General features: G+C 32.1%; 1 protein-coding gene across 6 annotated transcripts in view; it reads left to right on the top strand.

Moving 5' to 3' along the window:
- LOC127730608 (histone deacetylase 4-like) overlaps positions 1-23,693 on the top strand; it is a 153,045-nt gene that overhangs the window by 96,111 nt on the left and 33,241 nt on the right. For all 6 annotated transcript variants that reach the window (XM_052239068.1, XM_052239072.1, XM_052239069.1 and 3 more), the window contains 4 exons: positions 1,027-1,124; positions 18,385-18,501; positions 20,266-20,383; positions 21,854-22,031. In XM_052239068.1, coding sequence (XP_052095028.1) covers positions 1,027-1,124; positions 18,385-18,501; positions 20,266-20,383; positions 21,854-22,031 — 511 coding nt within the window. The remainder of the gene's footprint in view (positions 1-1,026; positions 1,125-18,384; positions 18,502-20,265; positions 20,384-21,853; positions 22,032-23,693) is intronic.

The raw sequence follows: 23,693 nt of genomic DNA on the forward strand, positions 1-23,693 counted from the left end.
TATTTGGATGCTGTTTATTTCGTGGTCTTCTGCCTGGAGCAGTTTGCATGGTTTGTGAACAACAAATGTTCTGAAGACATATAGTCTTAGTGAATAGAGTGTTTTGTTGCATTATAGAATGTTTTTTTTCAATGATGTGTGTGGCATGTCCTAACAAAAACTAACAAAAAGCCATTTGGGGAGTTTATCATATAGAAAAAGGGATAAGTATGTAGGGATTTTTACCAACAAATAAATTGAACAGTTGATCCAAATATATTCTTCACTACAAGTTCTTTAATTCCAGAATTTTATTTAGGGTTGTGAATCCAGGTCAACATAATTTGAAGAGATACTATTAACGCCCTTAAACCAAACAGTTTGTTGAAATCAAAAAGTTAACTTGTGCAGTTTAATAAATTTTACTATTTTGATTATGAAATAGTTTCTCTAATTCTCTACTGCTTTACAGCGTCATAAAGAGAAATGATACAGTGCTCAACCCTCACTCCAAAAAGATTTTTTCACAAAAAATTATCTATTTGCTGATGAAATATTATTATGAATGACACTTTTGCGCTATGTTAATAAAGCTGAAGTATTCCGTAAATAACAAATTGAAAATAATAAAATCTGGTAGATATCCTTCATTGAATGGAATAATTATCAGATGGTGAAAGTTACAAGGCCAGTATAGACCCAAAAAATACAATTTTTATTTTTTGCTGAACTATGTTTCAAATTGATTTGTGAAGATGAGTTTCGACAAAATAGAAAAAAAAAGATATCCATTGAAAAAAAAAAGAAGCAAAAGATCACTGGAAGGTGTTTGTGAAAAGTTGTTGATCATAAGTCATATCAAATAGTATCAACAATTGCTTTTTATAAACAATCTCTCTATGTTGATGTTTGGACATGTTTGACCTTGTTGAGAAGCTTTCATTTAACTGGGAATATCCTAAGTTGTCTGTTATAATAGATTCATCAAAAAATATTTCACATCATGCTGCAAATATCATTTAATGTTATTTTTTTTATTTCTTTCAGTTGATTGCAGTAGCAATTCTGATTCTGGACCAAATTCTCCCCCAGCAGGACCTCATGCTCTCCCCAATGGTAGCCTTGCATCACTTCATTCAAAAGAGGTAAGAAATACAGGCCTTATACTCTCCTCAATGGTAGCTATGCATCACTATTATATTTAAAAGAGGGAAGAAAGACAGGCCTCTTGCTGTCTTCAATGGTAGCCATGTATCACTTCATTCAAAAGAGGTAGGAAATTCTCTCCAGATTGACCTCATACTCTCCCAAATGATGGCCTTGAATCAGTTCACTCAAAAGACGTAAAAAATACAGGCCTCTTGCTCTCCCCAATGGTAGTCATGTATCATTTCATTCAAAAGAGGTAGGAAAATCTTTCCAAATTGACCTCATACTCTCCCCAATGATAGCCTTGAATAAGTTCACTAAAAAGACAAAAAATACAGGCCTCATTCTCTCTCCAGTGGTAGCCTTGCATCACTTCACTCAAAAGAGGTAAGTAAAACACTGTTACCTCTCTCATTTTGTCATTGATACAATTGATATCATTTCTTCAAGTAACATATTTATACAGTCAAACAGCACATGTCCCGAAAGCAACACATGTCTTCTGCAAGTATGCTGAAGCTGCTTTTGAATATACGTGCAGGATTATACCCTCACAACTACATTCAATTCTTGACTACAATTTAAGAATAAGCAGGAGATGGGCATATGTTTTCAGTCATTATGAGAACTGTTAACATGTAATTTTGTCCTTGAGTAAAAGTTGCAATCTCTCATACAGTGTACTTATGTACCTTTAGCACCTATACACAAGTGGTGTTACAATAGTATATGTAGCAATCTCATACAGTGTACTTATGTACCTTTAGCACTTATACACAAGTGGTGTTACAATAGTATATGTAGCAATCTCATACAGTGTACTTATGTACCTTTAGCACTTATACACAAGTGGTGTTACAATAGTATATGTAGTAATCTCATACAGTGTACTTATGTACCTTTAGCACTTATACACAAGTGGTGTTACAATAGTATATGTAGCAATCTCATACAGTGTACTTATGTACCTTTAGCACTTATACACAAGTGGTGTTACAATAGTATATGTAGCAATCTCATACAGTGTACTTATGTACCTTTAGCACTTATACACAAGTGGTGTTACAATAGTATATGTAGCAATCTCATACAGTGTACTTATGTACCTTTAGCACTTATACACAAGTGGTGTTACAATAGTATATGTAGCAATCTCATACAGTGTACTTATGTACCTTTAGCACTTATAAACAAGTGGTGTTACAATAGTATATGTAGCAATCTCATACAGTGTACTTATGTACCTTTAGCACTTATACACAAGTGGTGTTACAGTAGTATATGTAGTAACACTGTTAGGGTTAAGTCCATATACACTTATACACAAGTGGTGTTACAATAGTATATGTAGTAACACTGTTAGGGTTAAGTCCGTATACACTTATACACAAGTGGTGTTACAATAGTATATGCAGTAACACTGTTAGGGTTAAGTCCGTATACACTTATACACAAGTGGTGTTACAATAGTATATGTAGTAACACTGTTAGGGTTAAGTCCGTATACACTTATACACAAGTGGTGTTACAATAGTATATGTAGTAACACTGTTAGGGTTAAGTCCGTATACACTTATACACAAGTGGTGTTACAATAGTATATGTAGTAACACTGTTAGGGTTAAGTCCGTATACACTTATACACAAGAGGTGTTACAATAGTGTATGTAGTAACACTGTTAGGGTTAAGTCCGTATACACTTATACACAAGAGGTGTTACAGTAGTATATGTAGTAACACTGTTAGGGTTAAGTCCGTATACACTTATACACAAGTGGTGTTACAATAGTATATGTAGTAACACTGTTAGGGTTAAGTCCATATACACTTATACACAAGTGGTGTTACAATAGTATATGTAGTAACACTGTTAGGGTTAAGTCCGTATACACTTATACACAAGTGGTGTTACAATAGTATATGTAGTAACACTGTTAGGGTTAAGTCCATATACACTTATACACAAGAGGTGTTACAATAGTATATGTAGTAACACTGTTAGGGTTAAGTCCGTATACACTTATACACAAGTGGTGTTACAATAGTATATGTAGTAACACTGTTAAAGTTAAGTCCGTATACACTTATACACAAGTGGTGTTACAATAGTATATGTAGTAACACTGTTAGGGTTAAGTCCATATACACTTATACACAAGAGGTGTTACAATAGTATATGTAGTAACACTGTTAGGGTTAAGTCCATATACACTTATACACAAGTGGTGTTACAATAGTATATGTAGTAACACTGTTAGGGTTAAGTCCATATACACTTATACACAAGTGGTGTTACAATAGTATATGTAGTAACACTTAGGGTTAAGTCCGTATACACTTATACACAAGTGGTGTTACAGTAGTATATGTAGTAACACTGTTAGGGTTAAGTCCATATATACTTTAGAAAGTGATGAAATATATTTCTGTTTTTATGCCCCTGCTGCGGCGGAAGGGGGCATTAAGTTTTATCCTTGTCCGTACTTACGCATGTACGTACGTACATCTGTCTATCTCTACGTTTTAAAATTAGTTTCCGTTCTTTAACTTTAGATTGCCTCAACCTAATGTTATGAAACTTATACACAATGCTTATTACCATCAAACACACATGAATTTTGAATTTGGGTGGCGTTACTTTCACTGTTCTCGAGAAATGGAAAAATTAGCTATAATGTCAAATATTTCAAAAACGGTTCAGATCCCCACTTTTTAAACCACATGTTTTCTGATTTAACATAAAAAGACTTTTTTTCCATGGGTGGGGCTGGGTAACATGGCAGGTCCCCAATCATATCATAAATTGTTAAATAGATTGAAAACAATTAACATTACAGTAGCTGTTATGTAAATCTGTTTTTGTCAGATATCTAAGCTTTCAAACAGGTGAAATAAAAGCTACCTACTGAAGACATTACAGTATTAAAAAGATACTTTAAGAACAGGAATTCTGCTGATAAAATTCCTAGCATATTAGTTTGGAATTGATACCTATTCTTGATATATGTCTCAGTATTAATGATAGGTATTTTTGGCTCTCTGATCTAGAAATAGATCTTTGTTTATCACATCAAATAAGCTACACCTTAAACAAACCTTTGGTTTCAACACATACAACTGAAAAGCAACATATTGCATTTATTTTCTATTGAAGCAGACTCTTACTAATTGAAGATATAGATAATTTCAAATTAATTCTTGGTTTGTATTTTCTACTCCTTTTTTCTGTCAAAAAATGTATGTACATCTGTATAAATCTATTATTATCTATTTTTATCTTAAAATTTTTTTTTTGCATTGTATAACAATTAATTTCAATAGACATGATCTATTTTAGAAACTTGTATCTGATAATATCATCGACCTTACTAAGTTAATCGATTATCAATATAGAAAAAAAATATTTTTAGATAAGTGTCCAACATAGCACAAATTCTTAAGTATTGAATTTTATTTGAAATTCAAAAAAAAAAATGTAAGGCCTGTAGAAAAGTATAAAGAATATTGGTTTTAAAATTTTCAGGTCATTATTTTGTTTATTTGTAAATATTTAGTTGACTACAGAAGAAGGTAGAAGAAGATATTTTATTTCCAATTATGGGCCCCAAAGGGCATAAACATTATAACATCAATAATTTTCATAATACTATACAAACAATGAGATAAAAAAAAAGATTAATGAGAACTATTTAAGTTCTTAAAGAATATGTAGATAAAGAATCTATAATATTTTTTTTATATACTAATGCATTTTAATGCAAGTGTGGTTGATAAACTGTAAATTCAGAAATTATTGCGATGTTTTTATTATTGCGAAAAATGCGACAGGGTTATAATCGCAATAATTTAAACTGGCATTTTGAAATTTTTATATGAATTAAACAGGATTTTTCTCAATATCGCAAAAATTAAAATCGCATTTTAGTCTAAAATGACAAAATCGCAATAATAAATGCACGCAATAATTTCTGAATTTACAGTAGATAACAAACAAACAGCCATGTAACAGGACAGTTGAAGGACCACATTGGTTTATTTGTTAAACAGTTTGTCATTAAAACTCTCTTAGATGTCCATGGTATGAAAACATAAGATAAAACAACGAGGTTTAATTTTCTTCAAATGAGATTAGTTATAGAGTGATACATGTAGGAAGTAATTTAATTTATGAAATACCACTACTCATGCCACAAGATCATTCTTACAAATTATATGTAATTAAGTCTGATAAGACTTGTTTATTTTTACTAGGAGGTGAAATCCGAGGTTTTATTTCTTATTATCCATAAAAGGTCCTTAAAAATAGTCAATATATGTTAAGCTTTAGAAAAAAAATAAAAACCATTTGCAGTGATGACATGACTGTAGATGATATTTTTAATAATAACTTGAAATTCTAAAGTGTGCTTTATTAATGTGTTACAAGTAGCCTATATTGAGCCTCTGTAAGTGAAGGTGATTACATACAACTTAGAACATCCTTCTTTAAAGAAAAGCCTTGATTAGAAGAAGGATTCTTACTGAAAATAGATCTGTAATATGATTATAAGCTTAGAGTAATGGATGGATCAATGTAGAAATAGTCTGCTTACATTTAAATCAGGAAAGATTGATTCAGGTTTTATTTTTATTTCTAATCTTGATGTCAACTTAGTTTTTGAAGTTCTAAATAGAAAACAGAATATAGATTTACAAGGTTGCTTTAGTATTAACAGATCCAATTTTAGACCTAATAGAACTGAATTTTTTTCAATAATAAAATGGTATGAAGGTCGTTGTAATTCTGCACTTTGTTGTGAGGTGAATGTGTCTTCATGAAATATTAATACACTATTCTTTGACACAAGACCATGGTTGCTATTAGTTTTGGAATTTCTGGTTTTTATACGACCGCAAAAAATTTTTTGGGATCGTATAATGGTATGATATGTCGTCTTCGTCATCGTCCGAAGACACATTGGTTTCCGGACAATAACTTTAGTTTAAGTGAATGGATCTCTATGAAATTTTTTAAGAAGGTTCAATACCACAAAAGAAAGGTTGGGATTGATTTTGGTTCCAACCGTTTAGGAATTACGGGCCCAAAACAAGCATTTTTCTAGTTTCAGGATAATAACTTGTGTATAAGTATTTCGATTGCTCTGAAATTGTACCACAATGTATAATACCACAAATAGAAGGTTGGGATTCATTTTAGGGGTTATGGGGCCAACAGTTAAGCAATTTAGGGCCAAAAACAAGCATTTTTCTAGTTTCCAGACAATAACTTGTGTGTAAGTGTATGGATCTCTCTGACATTGTACCACAAGGTTCCATATAATAAAGGGAAGGCTGTGATTGAGTATGGGGTTAATTGCCCCAAACATTTAGGAATTAGGGGCCAAAAAAGGGCCAAAAACAAGCATTTTTCTAGTTTCCGGACAATAACTTTTGTTTAAGTGTATGGATCTCTCTGAAATTGTACTACAAACATACAGCTGTTTGGTGTTTTTAATCAGATTTGACTTAGCCAAGTTAGATGGAATTTGAATTGTCTAAAAGGACATAAAAACAGGATCCTTTTGAATAAATGTAAGATTTGGATGTGCTTTTTTTATGTATTGTAGTCTTTAGACTTCAGAAAAGCCCCTGAATATTTTCATCAGGTTTGTTGTAGCAGTTCATACTGTGTCAAAGAATGAAGGGTCTCTGAAGGGGGAAAACCCAAACCTTTTGAATTTTATTTTTGTCTTGCCTGCGATGAAAATTGACGTTATTTTCATGGTCCAGCAACTTCCTAAAAAAAAACTAGTTTTTTTGTGATATGAATTTCTCAATTATTATGAGTAATATGATAACTATAGTTGGTATATGTGATCCTTGCAAGGTCTACATGTCTGTCAGACAAGGTTCATCTGACCTCGACCTCATTTCATTGATCACTGATAAAGGTTAAAGTTACATGATTCCGTATTTCAGATACTGTAAGCAGTTGGTCAATTATATTTAGTGTATGGAATGAATGTATGATGTACATGTCTGTCAGACAGGGTTTATCGTGACCTCAACCTCATTTCATGAATCAATGATCAAGGTTAAAGTTACAGGAGTCTGTATTTCAGATACTGTAAGCAGTTGGTCAATTATATTTAGTGTATGGAATGAATGTATGATGTACATGTCTGTCTGGCTGGTTCATTTGACCTTAACTCCATTTACATGAATAATTGATAATGTTAATGTTATGTAATACTTATTGCATTACCTTTTTCACTAATCAATAAAACTTCAATCATAACCAGTATAGCAGGAAAGACGTTACAACCTGCACACTCTTGTTTAAAGTCCAAAATGTAACTTTTATGCCCCACCTACAATAGTATAGGGGCATTATGTTTTTCAGTCTGTGCGTCCGTTAGTTCGTCTGTCTGTCTGTTTGTCAGTCTGTCCAGCTTCAGGTAAAAGTTTTTGGTCAAGGTAGTTTTTGATGAAGTTGAAGTCCAATCAACTTGAAACTTAGTAAACATGTTCCCTATGATATGATCTTTCTAATTTTAATGCCAAATTAGAAGTTTTGACCCCAATTTCATGGTCCACTGAACATAGAAAATGTTAGTGCAAGTGGGGCATCCGTGTACTATGGACACATTCTTGTTTATGTTTTTTATAATTGCTTATAAAATTTACTACCTGTATTTTACCACTTAAAACTTCAGCACATTTGCATTTTCTCGTCACTAGAATGTTAGGGAGTACCGGTACAAACAATAGTATGTATGTTCATGAACTATTTAAAGTCAACGTTGTTGAGTTCTTGTCTTCAGATAAAAAATGTAAGTTTTATAAGCACTAATTTTTAAGTTCGTCAATATTTAATATGGTTATTTTTACATAGCTTGTTATTCAAGTGTAAAAGTATCTAATTCCCATTACAATTTAGTTTCAGTTCACAGAAGTAATACTGTTTTGAAAAATAAATGAATTGAAGAGAAGTTGGAGAAAGTCCTGACTATTCTTGGATAATGATAATGTTATGTCCCAGGATTATTGTGACTTCATGATTAGACTTTCATTAAATATGTTCTTATAAAAGTATCTTCCACTTCAGATTTGTTCTCAGTAAAAGATTAATATAGAGCAAATCCAAATCCATAGCAATGAAATTCTAGCATAATACAAATATCAGCTAACATCATTGTGGATAGCTGTCTCATTGACAATCATACCACACCTTATTTTTATATGTTTATATATATACATCATACATGTATATATTTGCACTGGAATTTGTCAGTTGTATTGGGATGGTAAAATGATATGTAATATTGTAATACTAGTTACATTTATTACTAGCAAAGGTATGTAAAGGCTATTGATAGAAAACCTTTGAACTAAAGATAAAAGAAAAATTTGCCAAGGTTTGAAATAGTTATGTAAGACATACTACATGGTTTATATGATCAATAGTTTCTGATGTAAGGATCAATAATGTTACATGAAACTGTCTCATTACATTGTATGGACTGAACATCAGACCACTCTCTTACTCTGTGTCAAAATAAAGCATTGAAAATGAATTTACTGAAGGTTTTGTATGGTTGAATGATGTATAGTTGTATACATACATCTATGAATGAACTAACTTTACTAAGCCGAGGTGATAATTTTTGATTTAATGGTAAAAGATGTAATTTAGCTAATTGTACACTGGCAAAACTGAACTTGTACTTATATTGATGTTTTTTGAATTAAATTATTTTCAGGAAAGGTTATGTTTGTACTGGTTGTAACTAACCTCATTTTTGGCAATTTACTAGACAATGTTACAAATATTTCTGATCGCAGGAGAATTGCCAAATATCATGCTCTTAAATGATTTAAGTTTATAATATGATAGATAAATTATCAAATAAAAATATACTTCAAAACAGATGTAAATTACACAAAAATAGCAATTGGAATGTTTTCCTGATTGAGGGAGTTTTTGACATTATTACAAATATATCTATATTGTTATATCAAAGTCCATCTGTGAACACAAAGCTGGTTCCCATTCATCAACTCAAGTAATATTATATAGGTTTAAGCTGTGACCAAATCTAAGAATCTTTTTATGACCATATGAAAAGTTATGTCCCTTGATCTTGTGGAAAATTCTCAGTTCTGGATTTAAAGACCAAACAGCCTATTCAGTTCTACCAGTGATTTTTCCTTAAAATTTTGTGTGAAGGTATTTCATGATTTGAGGAACAAAATATGATAAAAAAAATTGGGGGTCACCGACTTAGTTTTGTCACTATAGCAACCTCAGTTTCATGTTTTCCCCGAATATTAACATGATATTTGCTTGTTATTTAAACTCTCAAAAAATCCCATTATATCAAACCTACATGCATAATTCTTGTTTCATGTTAAAGAGTAGATTTGTGTCTATCAAATACAGGTTCAAGAGTTTAAGACTCTTATTGTTTTGATTTTAAAAAATATGATTTATTTCATTCCCGCCAAAAATAAAACGCAAGTATGAAAAACGTTTCAAGTATTAAAAAATATCTACCAGTGATTTTTTCATAAAAATTTCAAGAAGGAAAGTGCCATGTGTATTCTTCAAAATAAAGCAAAAAAATGTATATGTCACCGACCTTTCAAAAAAGTTATGATTAATTTTCATATTTTTTTCTCGTTCGTTTTGAAGAAAAGAGTTGTCTTTCTTCAGAACATTGAATCTGACGTCATAGTACAAGTTTTCCTTGCTGGCGCACTATTTGAAAAAAAATTGCAAATTGGACGTTTGAAACCCACATTTAAATTTTCAAGAATCAAAATTACAACTATATTCACCTACTTTATTATCCAATAATACAAGAGATCACATGTATGTATCAGTATCAGATCTCATGATGTTGTTGCCGCACAAAATTAACCTTCAGAAACACCATCCGTCGGAATGAAAAATTGTTCGAAATAACCTTTTACGACTCTTTAGAACGGAAAGTCTGTTTTTGTCCTCTCCCTCTTATTAGCAAAATCATTGAAAATAAAAAGAGAAATGAAAGATGACACTGGCTAACTTACAGACTATTTGACTATATTAGACTAGATGTGTGGGTTTTTTTGTCGCGTCAATTTCAGAACTTTGTCCTAGCGCACTCTTTCGTTTCTGTTGACAGACGGACACACATTAGCACGGACGGACTTCTTTATACCATTATGTGTTCCGACTAAGACGAGGGTATACAAATTATTCCATCTAGTTTGTGGATTCATTATTTCTGAATATTTAAAATATAAGAAAATTAAAATAATAGGTATAATATATGAATTAAAGTTTTTGATTCTAAAACGTTTTACATCCATTTAACCTATCATAAAATACGATACCCGTTATTACTACCTCACGTGTTTTGAATAAACGAGACAGTAAATATAAAACAAATAAGTTTTTAATTCAAAAATTGATTTAGAATCTAAGAAATACTTTTCCGTTGAAAACTATAAAGTATTTCTCAAAACAGGATGAAATATTATGAATCTAAATAGCTCATTTTGGAAATTAAAACAAAGACGAGGTATGTATAGATTGCCGGCATTGAAAATCGAAATTTGTTTTCAATCTTTCCGGTCATTGTAGCTTTTTGAAAGTGAGAAGTTTTATGTTGGATCTTTTTCTTGAAGCAATTGTTTTTGTCATAAGTTAAATTTACAAAAAGTTTAGTTTTAAAACCCGTAAATTTTTATTTTAATTCACATTCACTGAGTATATTAATATTTTATATTTTTTGCCTTAAGCTTCTGTGAGATCAGGTGAAATCTTTATCATTTCTCCTTGAGACAATTTGAAATGAAACAAATGACAAAAGACAATGAACCTTTATCATTTTAATTTTTACTATAAAATTTTGTCTATTAAGCAGTATAGATAAAATTCAACTTCATTGCAAGATCACCATTATTTTACGAGAATCTTAAAGAAATAAGTTAATCTCAACATGCATACGTTGCCAGTATATCGAAACTTCTAGAAAATATTGTTTATCGGCCTAACCTTCTGAAAACTCAATTTTGAAAATCACATTAAGTTAAAGTTCTAAGCGTAAGTCATTTAAATTTACCAGTGTAAAGTTACACGGGCGTACGAGATTTCCGCCGATTTAAAAAAAAAATCGATCTTTAATTTGCGCCGATTTGATTCTTTCATTAGCGCCTATTCAATTTTTTTATCACTAGCCCCGATACTATATTGCTATACGAGTAAGTACATGTACATGTAGTAAACCAAGAATGTATATTGCATGGTAATATATGGATATAAACAGTGTTCCCTTATGTTTAAGATAATTTTGGTCATATTGTTCGAGAACTTCGTTTTGACACGAGAAAGAAAAAAAAGTGAAATGCAGATCGGCGCAAATGTAAAAAGCCGAGTTCAAAATTTATATTTTTAATATTATTTTTATTAGAACGGAGGTTACAGATAGTATAGTATTTTTGTGTCCATTTGTGTTTAATTTCCACTAGATATCAGCGCGACGCTTAATTCCACTTTTCTTGGAAGACGTAGTTTTAAGCGTACACCATTTTGGAAACGCGAAATAGGACGTTATAATTTGACGTTTTTTTCATGGCTTGAAACAACGTCATAGAGCTTTTATGTCACTACCAAGTTGCGTTAGTTGATGCGCATCAACAATAGGCTGTTTGGTCTTTAAAATTAATTATTTCTGTTTTTTGCAATAAATACACAACTACAAACAGAAAAATAATAAACAATATTAAACCTTATCAAAGAATGCTTGGAAGGTGAAAGTACCTAATCTGTTCATATGATTTATGCTGTCCTGCACTCTAGTATCTGTGAACAGCAATGTCATAAACTGTGTAGAAATTTCAATGCAGATAAAAAAAATTTAAAACTATTTTAGTCTTGCCTTAAACTATAAATAAGAAAATTGACATTCATCCCCCAAAAATAGTTGCAATGACTGAACAACAGCAACAAATGATTACACATCATAGTTATCTAATCATACATGGTCATATGTTTATTTCACAGTTACCTTTTCATTAACTGCATATGTCATAGTTTTGTACCATAGTTTTCAAATCATAAACTATCATAGATTTGTTACAATATTTTCATATAATCTATCATAGTTTTGTTACAGAGTTATCGACTCATAAACTATCATAGTTCTGTTATCTTTAATATCATACAGTATCACAGCTCTAGATTGTATTTTTTGTTTTCCATTATGCAGTATTCTGACCATATCAGACTATGGCTACATATGTCAAACAAGCTTTTGACCTATCACTCTGGGGTCTAAATCCATTGCAATTAAAACAAAGTATCATGCCATGAAAAACAGGTTAAAAATGTCATGACATCAGACATATCCAAGGTGTCCGGGAAATTACAAGGTTTATATATTGTAAAGGATTGATTTTAACTATCTATATTACTGTGCATTTTACTTAACAAGCTCTACTCCTGTTTATTTGACTTATCAAGCTCTACTCCTATTTATATGACTTAACAAGCTCTATTACTGTTTCTTTGACATCGATAAGCTTTATTCCTGTTTATTTGAATGTAAAGCTCTATTCCTGTTTTTATGCCCCTGCCGTAGCGGAGGGGTCATTAAGTTTTAACCTTGTCTGTCTGTTCGTATGTAAGTACGTCTGTACATCCCAAAATTGGTTTCCGTTCTCTAACTTGAGTTTGCCTCAACCAAATGTTATGAAACTTATACACAATGCTTATTACCACAAAACACAGATCAAGTTCAAATTTTGGTGGCGTCACTTTAACCATTCTTGAGTTATGCCCCTTTATAAATGGAAAAAAATGCAAAATTTTTAGTTTCCGTTCTTTAACATAAGTTGCCTCAACCAAATGTTATGAAACTTATACACAATGCTTTTTACCACAAAACACAGATCAAATTGAATTTTGGTAGCGTCACTTTAATCATTATCGAGTTATGCCCCTTTATAAATCGAAAAATTGCAAAATTTTTAGTTGCTGTTCTGTAACTTAAGTTTGCCCCAACCAAACATTATGAAACCTATACACAATACTTATTACCTTAAAACTCAGATCAAGTACAAATTTGGGTAGTGTCACTTTTATTGTTCTTGAGTAATGTCCCTTCATAATGTTGTATGCAAGCGGGGGCATCATCTGTGTCCATGGGGACGCATTCTCCATTTATTTTGACTTGATAAGCTCTATTCCTGTTTATTTGACTTAATAAGCTCTATTTCTTTTTATTAGTCCCCTACCAACAAAGTCGAAGGGGAATTTAGGTTTGCACTCTTTCCGTCTGTCTGTCTGTCTGTCTGTCCATCCGTCAGTCCGGCAAATCAGTTTTCCACACTTTTTTTCTTCATACTTGAAGTTATTGATTTAATAATTGGTATATAGTTTTACATGACAAGTTACAGATCAAGATCGAATTTTGTTCCGGTCTGATGATTTTGTGCAGAGTTATGGTCCTTTGACTTAGAAAATTCCCTCAAATAATCAGTTTTCCACACTTTTTTTTCGTCATGCTTGAATATATTGACTTGATATTTGTTATATAGTTTACAACATGACAAGTTATTGATCAAGTTAGCATTTTGTTCCAGAACTATGAATTCTTATCTGGTAGGGGACAATGTATTGCTATGCAATACTCTCAGAATGCTTGTTTGAATTAATAAGTTCTATTCCTGTTTATTTGACTTAATACGCTCTATTTCTGTTTATTTGACTTAATAAGCTCTATTTCTGTTTATTTGACTTAATAAGCTCTATTCCTGTTTATTTGACTTAATAAGCTCTATTCCTGTTTATTTGACTTAATAAGCTCTATTTCTGTTTATTTGACTTAATAAGCTCTATTTCTGTTTATTTGACTTAATAAGCTCTATTTCTGTTTATTTGACTTAATACACTCTATTTCTGTTTATTGCTGTATTCATATTTATTTTACTCAATAAGCTCTATACCTGTTTACTCGACTTGATAAGCTCTATACCTGTTGATTTGATGGCATAAGCTCTATACCTGTTTACTCGACTTGCTAAGCTCTATACCTGTTTATTTGACTGCATAAGCTCTATACCTATTAACTCATCTTTCATAACAAGTAAACTAATTAAACTTATTAAACCCATTAGTACAATGTCAGTTACATTTCTTTTACCAGCTGCATTGGTTTGCTCATGCAACTCTAATGTATATTTTCAAAAATTTGTAAAACAAATTTAAAATACTGAAGGAGTTTACAAGTATTTGATGGAATGTAACACGATTAAAATGAAGATTGACTCTTATTAAAGTGCAGATTTAATGTATAAAGCTTTCCAACATGTGGTTAATGATTATCAATTTAAAATTTATCAACAGATCTTTGAACTTTGAGAAAAATTCTATTAAAACTATCTTTCAGCACTGACGTAAGAGTTTGCATTTTTTCTCACCAAAGATAAGGTTTTAAAATCAAAATACAACTATCTCCCCTTTAAACAGCCAGACTCTAGTTTTGTTGTATTTTTTTATAATTTCACATCTATTGATAAAAGAATAATTTTCATCCTGAAATTTAAGGAAAAAAATAGTATGTACCTACTGGAATAGATTGCTAATCATTAATATGTCTGTTGCTCCTGTAAGATAATAAATTAAAAGGAACCACATTTTAACACCCAATACATTTCTGATCTAGATTGCTGTCCTTTAATTGAAAATCTTTATGGTAATAGTAATTACTAATTGGTAGATTTAGAAAAAAAAAGGTGTGTAAAGTAATGTAAGTGATGAATACAAAAACGCAATGTAATATTAACTAAAGAAAAGACAATCAGTGTAAGCAGTTTGATGAAGAAAATTAAGTTAATCAATATTTAATTATATTTGTTACTAAATATAGAAAAAGGAGATTGTGTGGATGGTACATTGAATTTTTATGAGAATAACGTGACAATGTTATTGATTCTATAAAGATCAAATGATAAGATGAAAACAATACTAACCGATCAGCTTCAATTTATGACTAAAACATTTCTATTTTTATAATTTGTGGAGGTAATTGGTCGTGAAGGAAGAATTATCGATGATCGTTGCAGGAGGTCAAAGTCGTGACAATTCTTTCTGGTAATTAGTCATCTCCTGCTGAGACCATTTTTCCTTTTTATGGAATTTTTCCTAAAGTTGTTTCACAAATTGTTATAGCTACATCAGGGGTGATAAAATTAATTAAAAGCTTTTAATGTGTGTTGCTGAAAGCAATCCACAAATTGTGTTACTAATGCAATACTCAGGATGTGAACAGGGAGGGCCTTGACTTATCAAATAGTTTGTAACTAATGCATTAGTAAGGATGTGAACAGGGAAGGTCTTGACTTATCACATAGTTTGTTACTCATGTAAAAGTATGGATGTGAACAGGGAGGGCCTTGACTTATCACAGTTTGTTACTCATGTAAAATTATGGATGTGAACAGGGAGGGCCTTGACTTATCACATAGTTTGTTACTCATGTAAAGGTAAGGATGTGAACAGGGAGGGTCCTGACTTATCACATAGTTTGTTACTCATGCAATAGTAAGGATGTGAACTGGGAGGGTCTTGACTTATCACATAGTTTGTTATTCATGCAATAGTAAGGATGTGAACAGGGAGGGTCCTGACTTATCAAATAGTTTGTTACTCATGCAATAGTAAGGATGTGAACTGGGAGGGTCTTGACTTATCACAGTTTGTTACTCATGTAAAATTATGGATGTCAACAGGGAGGGCCTTGACTTATCACATAGTTTGTTACTCATGTAAAGGTAAGGATGTGAACAGGGAGGGTCCTGACTTATCACATAGTTTGTTACTCATGCAATAGTAAGGAAGTGAACAAGGAGGGTCTTGACTTATCACATAGTTTGTTATTCATGCAATAGTAAGGATGTGAACAGGGAGGGTCTTGACTTATCAAATAATTTGTAACTCATGCAATAGTAAGGATGTGAACAGGGAGGGTCTTGACTTATCACATAGTTTTTTACTCATATAATAGTATGGATGTGAACAGGGAGGGTTCTGACGTATCACATAGTTTGTTACTCATGCAATTGTATAGATGTGAACTGGGAAGGTCATGACTTATCACATAGTTTGTTACTCATGCAATAGTATGGATGTGGACAGGGAGGGTCTTGACTTATAAAATAATTTGTAACTCATGCAATAGTAAGGATGTGAACAGGGAGGGTCTTGACTTATCACATAGTTTTTTACTCATATAATAGTATGGATGTGAACAGGGAGGGTTCTGACGTATCACATAGTTTGTTACTCATGCAATTGTATGGATGTGAACTGGGAAGGTCATGACTTATCACATAGTTTGTTACTCATGCAATAGTATGGATGTGAACAGGGAGGGTCTTGACTTATCACATAGTTTGTTACTCATGTAATAGTATGGATGTGAACAGGGAGGGTCTTGACTTATCAAATAGTTTGTAACTCATTCAATAGTATGGATGTGAACAGGGAGGGCCTTAACTTATCAAATAGTTTGTAACTCATTCAATAGTATGGATGTGAACAGGGCAGGTCTTGACTTATCACATAGTTTGTTACTCATGCAATAGTATGGATGTGAACAGGGAGGATTCTGACTTATCAAATAGTTTGTAACTCATACAATAGTATGGATGTGAACAGGGAGGGTTCTGACTTATCAAATAGTTTGTAACTAATGCAATAGTATGGATGTGAACAGGGAGGGTCCTGACTTATCACAAAGTTTGTTATGCCCCCGCCATAGCGGTGGGGGCATTAAGTTTTACCCTTGTCCGTCTGTACATACGTATGTCCGTCCGTCTGTACGTCCCAAAATTGGTTTCCATTCTCTAACTTTAGTTTGCCTCAACCAAATGTTATGAAACTTATACACAATGCTTATTACCACAAAACACAGAACAAGTTTGAATTTTGGTGGCGTCACTTTAACCGTTCTAGAGTTATGCCCCTTTATAAATGGAAAAATTGCAAAATTTTAGTTTCTGTTCTCTAACTTAAGTTTGCCTCAACTAAATGTTATGAAACTTATACACAATGCTAATTACCACAAAACACAGATCAAGTTTGAATTTTGGTGGCGTCACTTTAACCATTCTAGAGTTATGCCCCTTTATAAATGGAAAAATTGCAAAATTTTTATTTTCTTCTAAATATCAAGTAATTTTTAAAATTGGAGTTATCTTCCTTTGTCCATGATTATAGTTGAATCAACTACAATCAATGCTTTATACATTGCAATGTTTAATTTTGACTTCCACTGATAAAACACAGATCAAGTTGAATTTGGGTAGTGTCACTTTAACCATTATTGAGTTATGCCCCTTTATAAATCGAAAGATTGCAAAATTTTTAGTTTCCATTCTGTAACTTAAGTTTGCCCTAAACCAAACATTATTAAACCTATACACAATATTCATTACCTCAAAACTAAGATCAAGTACAAATTTTTTGTTTCTGTTTTCTAACTTTAGTTTGCCTCAACCAAATGTTATGAAACTTATACACAATGCTTATTACTACATAATACAGATTAAGTACGAAATTTGGTGGCGACACTTTTATCATTCTTGAGTTATGTCCCTTTATAAACATAAAAATTGCTGAATTTTTGTTTCCGTTCTCTAACTTTAGTTTGTCTCAACCAAATGTTATAAAACTTATACACAACTGTTCTAGAGTTATGTGTGTTTACAAATAGAAAAATTGCTGAATTTTTAGTTTCTTTTCTCTACTTAAGTTAGCCTCAACCAAATTTTATGAGACTTACACACAATGCTTATTACCACAATACTCAGATCAAGTTCAAATTTGGGTAGCGTCACTTTTACCGTTCTTCAGTTATGTCCCTTTATAACTATATGATATGCAAGCGGGGGCATCATCTGTGTCCACATGTGGACACTATCCACATTTATTACTCATGCAATAGTATGGATGTGAACAAGGAGGGCTTAACTTTTAACATAGTTTCAATATCAGTAGAATACATGCATAAATCAAGCAGTGGCTGTCTATCATTAAGCTTAACCTTACATATTTTACAAAGTGACATAACAAAACATAGCCATTTTAAAAATGGTATCATTGTAGTGTATAAGTGGCTTTGTTCATGTCTTTAGTCCTCAAAGGTTAGTATAGATATATAGATATATAGACTTTAGAGATACTGTGGTAATATTTCTAAAAGTATATTTTTTTTCTGTTTCAGGACTCTCATAGTTACCAGATGGCATCATTATATAGATCTGTTGGTTACCATGGTAATGATCTCCACCTGTCACCATCCTTGCCAAACATTTCATTAGGTCGTCCACCATCATCATCAGTAAGTTACCTTTGATACTGAATATGCAAATAAAAGTAACTGGGAAAAAATATTATACTGAAAACATAATATGGAAGTTGGTGTATTTCAAATTTTTGTTTTAGCATTAAAGGTCTTTTAAGCATGTACACTTTCCATTGAGGGAAAAACCAAGAGGTGATAGTTATTCCAGATTTGTCAATGTCCACCAAATTGACTGTGTCTCATTTCATGCTAATGTCCTTAAAAAGCATAAATTGTAGTCAATGGTAACATTATCAAATTAGTTTTTGTCGAGCCTGCGACTTTTGTTGCAGAAAGCTCGACATAGGGAAAGTGATCTGGCGGCGGCGGCGTTAGCTAACTTCTTAAAAGCTTTATATTTTAGAAGGTGGAAGACCTGGATGCTTCATACTTTGTATATGGATGTCTCATATTACGAAGTTTCCGTCAGTCACATGTCCAATGTCCTTGACCTCATTTTCATGGTTCAGTGACTACTTAAAAAAAAAAGTTAACATTTTTTGTAATGTTAAATTCTCTCTTATTATAAGTAGTAGGATAACTATATTTGGTATGTGCGTACCTTGCAAGGTCCCCATGCCCGTCAGATAGTTTTCACTTGACCTCGACCTCATTTCATGGATCAGTGAACAAGGTTAAGTTTTGGTGGTCAAGTCCATATCTCAGATACTATAAGCAATAGATCAAGTATATTCGGTGTATGGAAGGACTGTAAGGTGTACATGTAGTGTTTTGGTCTGTTTTTCTTATACTGTATGCAATAGGTCTACTATATTTGGTGTATGGAATGATTGTAAGGTGTACATGTCTAGCTGGCAGGTGTCATTTGACCTTGATCTCATTTTCATGGTTCAGTGGTCAAAGTTAAGATTTTAAGTTTTGGTCTTTTTTTCTAATACTATATGCAATATGTCAACTATATTTGGTGTATGGAAATATTTTATGATCTCTATGTCAGTCGCGCAGGTTTTATTTGACCTTGACCTCATTTTCTCAGTTCGTTGCTCAGTGTTAAGTTTTTGTGTTTTGGTCTGTTTTTCTTAAACTATACGCAATAGGTCAACTATATTTGTTGTATGGAAGAATTGTTAGCTGTACATGCCTGCCTAGCATGGTTCATCTGACTTTGTCCTCATTTTCATGGTTCATTGGTCAATGTTTAGTTTTCTTGGTTAATGTTAAGTTTATGTGACAGTTGTAATAAAGCTTTATATTAAGGACTATCAACATAATATCAGTGATTAGTAAAGAAGGTGAGACATTTCAGCGTGTGCACTCTTGTTTATTCAACACACCATCTAGGATATTCTTATTGAAATGATTTGCAAGATTTATAAATGAATAGTATATTTCGAAGAAATTTTTTTTTTGCAGAAGTGTGTTCCTAAACAAAACATTTTGACAACTCTGAATTGATGATGACATTTATTTCTCTGAAACTTTAATTTTGTAAAAATCTAATATAATTTCTACTATAATCATCTGGTTTGGAACTTAAAAAAAATGTTTCAATAAGCGGATGAAATCAATTAAATATCATACCATATCTATCTGCTTTACTCACACATTAATCATATTGAATTGAATAATATTGATCCTGTTTTAAAAGCACAATGCTGCACAATGCTGCACATACAAACTATTGCACATTTAAATTACTAATGAGACAAAGTTGATTTTATTATGTGTTAATTACACTTTTATGTTATCCTGCCATCCATTGCACAATACATAAATACTTCATTTTTGTTTTCTTTTTAGGGTACAAACAACTCATCACCACCACATTCAGAAAGTGAACTACGGGCATTAGAAGCAGGCAGAATGAACATGCCCCACCCCCACCAAGCAGGCGTACCATACTACCCTTCTGTACCAGGTAGATTCTTTCAATTTAATTGTAGATAATGATTAAAGTAATAGAAGTTGTTTAATTATATCCCCCTCTGACTGTCTGTCTTTTTGGCACCTGTCTGTCTGTAGCATTTATGTCCCAATTTTCTAAGCAACTACATAGCTTTTTGATACATATGGCACCAAGCCTTATCGGATTATGCCATTCAATGACATGTTTTGAATTCCTGATATTGTACTTCCTGTTTGCCAAAAAAATTTTATCTTTAAAGTCTCATGCAAATATATGAAATTTTGTCACATTTTTTCCCAGCAATTACATTAATATAAGGCATCAAAATTCATTTGGATTATGCCATACCATGTGGCATGTTTTTGGTTCCATCAATGTTCTACTACTTGTTGGCCAAATTACTTATATTTTAAAATGTTATTCATATACGTATGAAATTTTTGTCACATTTTGGCATTAACTTTGAGTGGAGGTATAAAAACTGAGCATCTGAATTGTTGCCTTTTGAACATGCTAAAAATCTCGCTAAGTTTGCAAGGCATATACTAATGTTATCATCCTAAATATGCATTTATTATTTGCCATTGGAGATTTCCAGTCATCGATCTATCATTTTTATGCCCCCGCCATAGCGGAGGGGGCATTAAGTTTTACCCTTGTCCGTCTGCATGTATGTACGTCCCAAAATTGGTTTCCGTTCTCGAACTTGAGTTTGCCTCAACCAAATATTATGAAACTTATACACAATGCTAATTACCACAAAATACAGATCAAGTTTGAATTTTGGTGATGTCACTTTAACCGTTCTAGAGTTATGCCCCTTTATAAATGGAAAAATTACAAAATTTTTAGTTTCCGTTCTCTAACTTAAGTTTGCCTCAACCAAATGTTATGAAACTTATACACAATGCTTATTACCACAAAATACAGATCAAAATTGAATTTTGGTAGCGTCACTCTAACAGTTCTAGAGTTATGCCCCTTCATAAATGGAAAAATTGCAAAATTTTTAGTTTCCGTTCTCTAACTTAAGTTTGCCTCAACTAAATTTTATGAAACATATACACAATGCTTATAACTACAAAATAAAGATCAAGTTTGAATTTTGGTGGGGTCACTTTAACCATTCTTGAGTTATGCTCCTTTATAAATGGAAAAAAATGCAAAATTTTTAGTTTCTGTTTTTCTAACTTTAGTTGCATCAACCAATTGTTATGAAACTTATACACAATGCTTTTTACCAGAAAACACAGATCAAGTTGAATTTTGGTAGTGTCACTTTAATCATTATCGAGTTATGCCCCTTTATAAATCGAAAAATTGCAAAATTTTTTGTTTCCGTTCTGTAACTTAAGTTTGCCCCAACCAAACATTATGAAACATATATCCCTTTATAATGTTGTATGCAAGCGGGGCATCATCTTTGTCAATGGGGACACATTCTCCATTTACTTATTGAATGATTCATACTTTTATACCTAGGTATGGAAGGTGAGATACCACCACATCATCCAGCATACATATCTACACAAATGAAATTAATAGAAGAATCCAGGAGTCAAGGAAAATTGATGTCACATGTTAGTCCCTACAACACCATGCCCCCAGCAAACACAGCAAGTCCATCAACAGCAGAAACCCACCCATCAAGAATCCATAGGTAATTATTTTGTAGTACTGTACTGTCAAAGCTATCCATTCTGAGTAACAGATGGTCATTCTGTGGAACCAGCTTAAACAGTCAGGTGTCAAAACCAAGCCATCTCGGTAAAAGGTTAGTGTGGAGTTGTACTCCACTTGTACAGTCATGTCATTGACATGTTCAAGTTAAGTCATTACATAATAATGAATGAAAGAAGCTGTGGGAACACTATAGTGAAACAGCAACCTGGCATCACAAATACCAAAGATCTGTTTGATTTTTAAATATAGCTTTCCAGGTCTATCACATGTATGCCCAATTTAAAAAAGAAGATGTGGTATGATTGCCAATGAGACAACTCTCCACAATAGACCAAATGACTCAGAAATTAACAACTTTAGGTCACCGTACGTCCTTCAACAATGAGCAAAACCCATACCGCATAGTCAGCTATAAAAGGCCAAGATTATTATACAAACATTTTAGAAGATTATGTATACGACGAATTTCCAAGTTCAATACCACACAAACATTTATAGTACTTAACTAACATGGTAATTATAAGTCTAAATCTGTGTGCTGGTAGACTTGGGACTATATATCGTATAAAATTAATATGTAATAATCATCTGTTTGAGGTGCCATCTGTTTTTATTAACAAATTGTTATTGAATGTCAACAAATGATGTGTGAAGTTCTTCAATGCTACCGTATAGACATATATAAGCCAAAAACCATTCCTTACTGTTGATAGTCTCAAGCTTGATATTGCCAGATTCAGAAATGAATAATGAATCAAGGATACATCAAGCAAATTAACGAGAATTTATTAAGAACAAGTATTTTAAAAAGTTTTTAAAAAATTGGTGCTGTTTAAATTAAAACCATAATTATGAAGAGATATTTCTCCTGTGACATTGGTTGGAATGTGATTTGTATAAGTAATACATAAAATGGGATAATTTGGCCGGCTTATCTGCAATGTTTTACATTATTGTGATATTTCCATTCGTTTGGTCAATGATGACTTTTAAAGGTCCCACTTGGCAAATTGTGATTTCTTCAATAATGATACAAAACACTCATATGTTTCATCTGAAAATATTCTTTTTGTCAAATTTTATTCCATTCTGAAGTGTACAAAAAGCTTGATAAAGTCTGCATGATGTTAATGTTTGACATGGGGACTTATGATGTCATGCTGTTTATCGTAAAAGAAGAATGTTTCACCAAATTTGTTTTCTATTTAACACAAAGATAATTTTTACCATAAGAGAAATAGGTTTCACAACTTGTGAGAATTGGATATCACTTGATATAAGAGAAATAGGTTTCACAACTTGTGAGAATTGGATATCACTTGATATCATCTGTCGTTATTTAATTTCAGCAATAATAATAAACTCATCAAAGGCTTGTTTATTATTATATTAGAATAGAATAACTCAATTTGATATCAAGCATTCTCACTCATTATGAAACCCATTGACCAATCTCAAGTTGTTTTAATGAATGAGTTACAGCGGTTGACTCAAGGTCAATCAGCGTTAATGATGTCCTTAAACAATCAGTTCTTACTGTGACGTAATAACATGAGCATTGTGACATAGGAAATCTACTGGACATTACGAATTTGAAAGTTGTCTATCAGGAAGGTATTAACAAACATGATCTTTTCCT

Source organism: Mytilus californianus, unplaced genomic scaffold (genome assembly GCF_021869535.1).
Source record: "Mytilus californianus isolate M0D057914Y unplaced genomic scaffold, xbMytCali1.0.p SCAF_2, whole genome shotgun sequence".
NCBI lineage: Eukaryota > Metazoa > Mollusca > Bivalvia > Mytilida > Mytilidae > Mytilus > Mytilus californianus.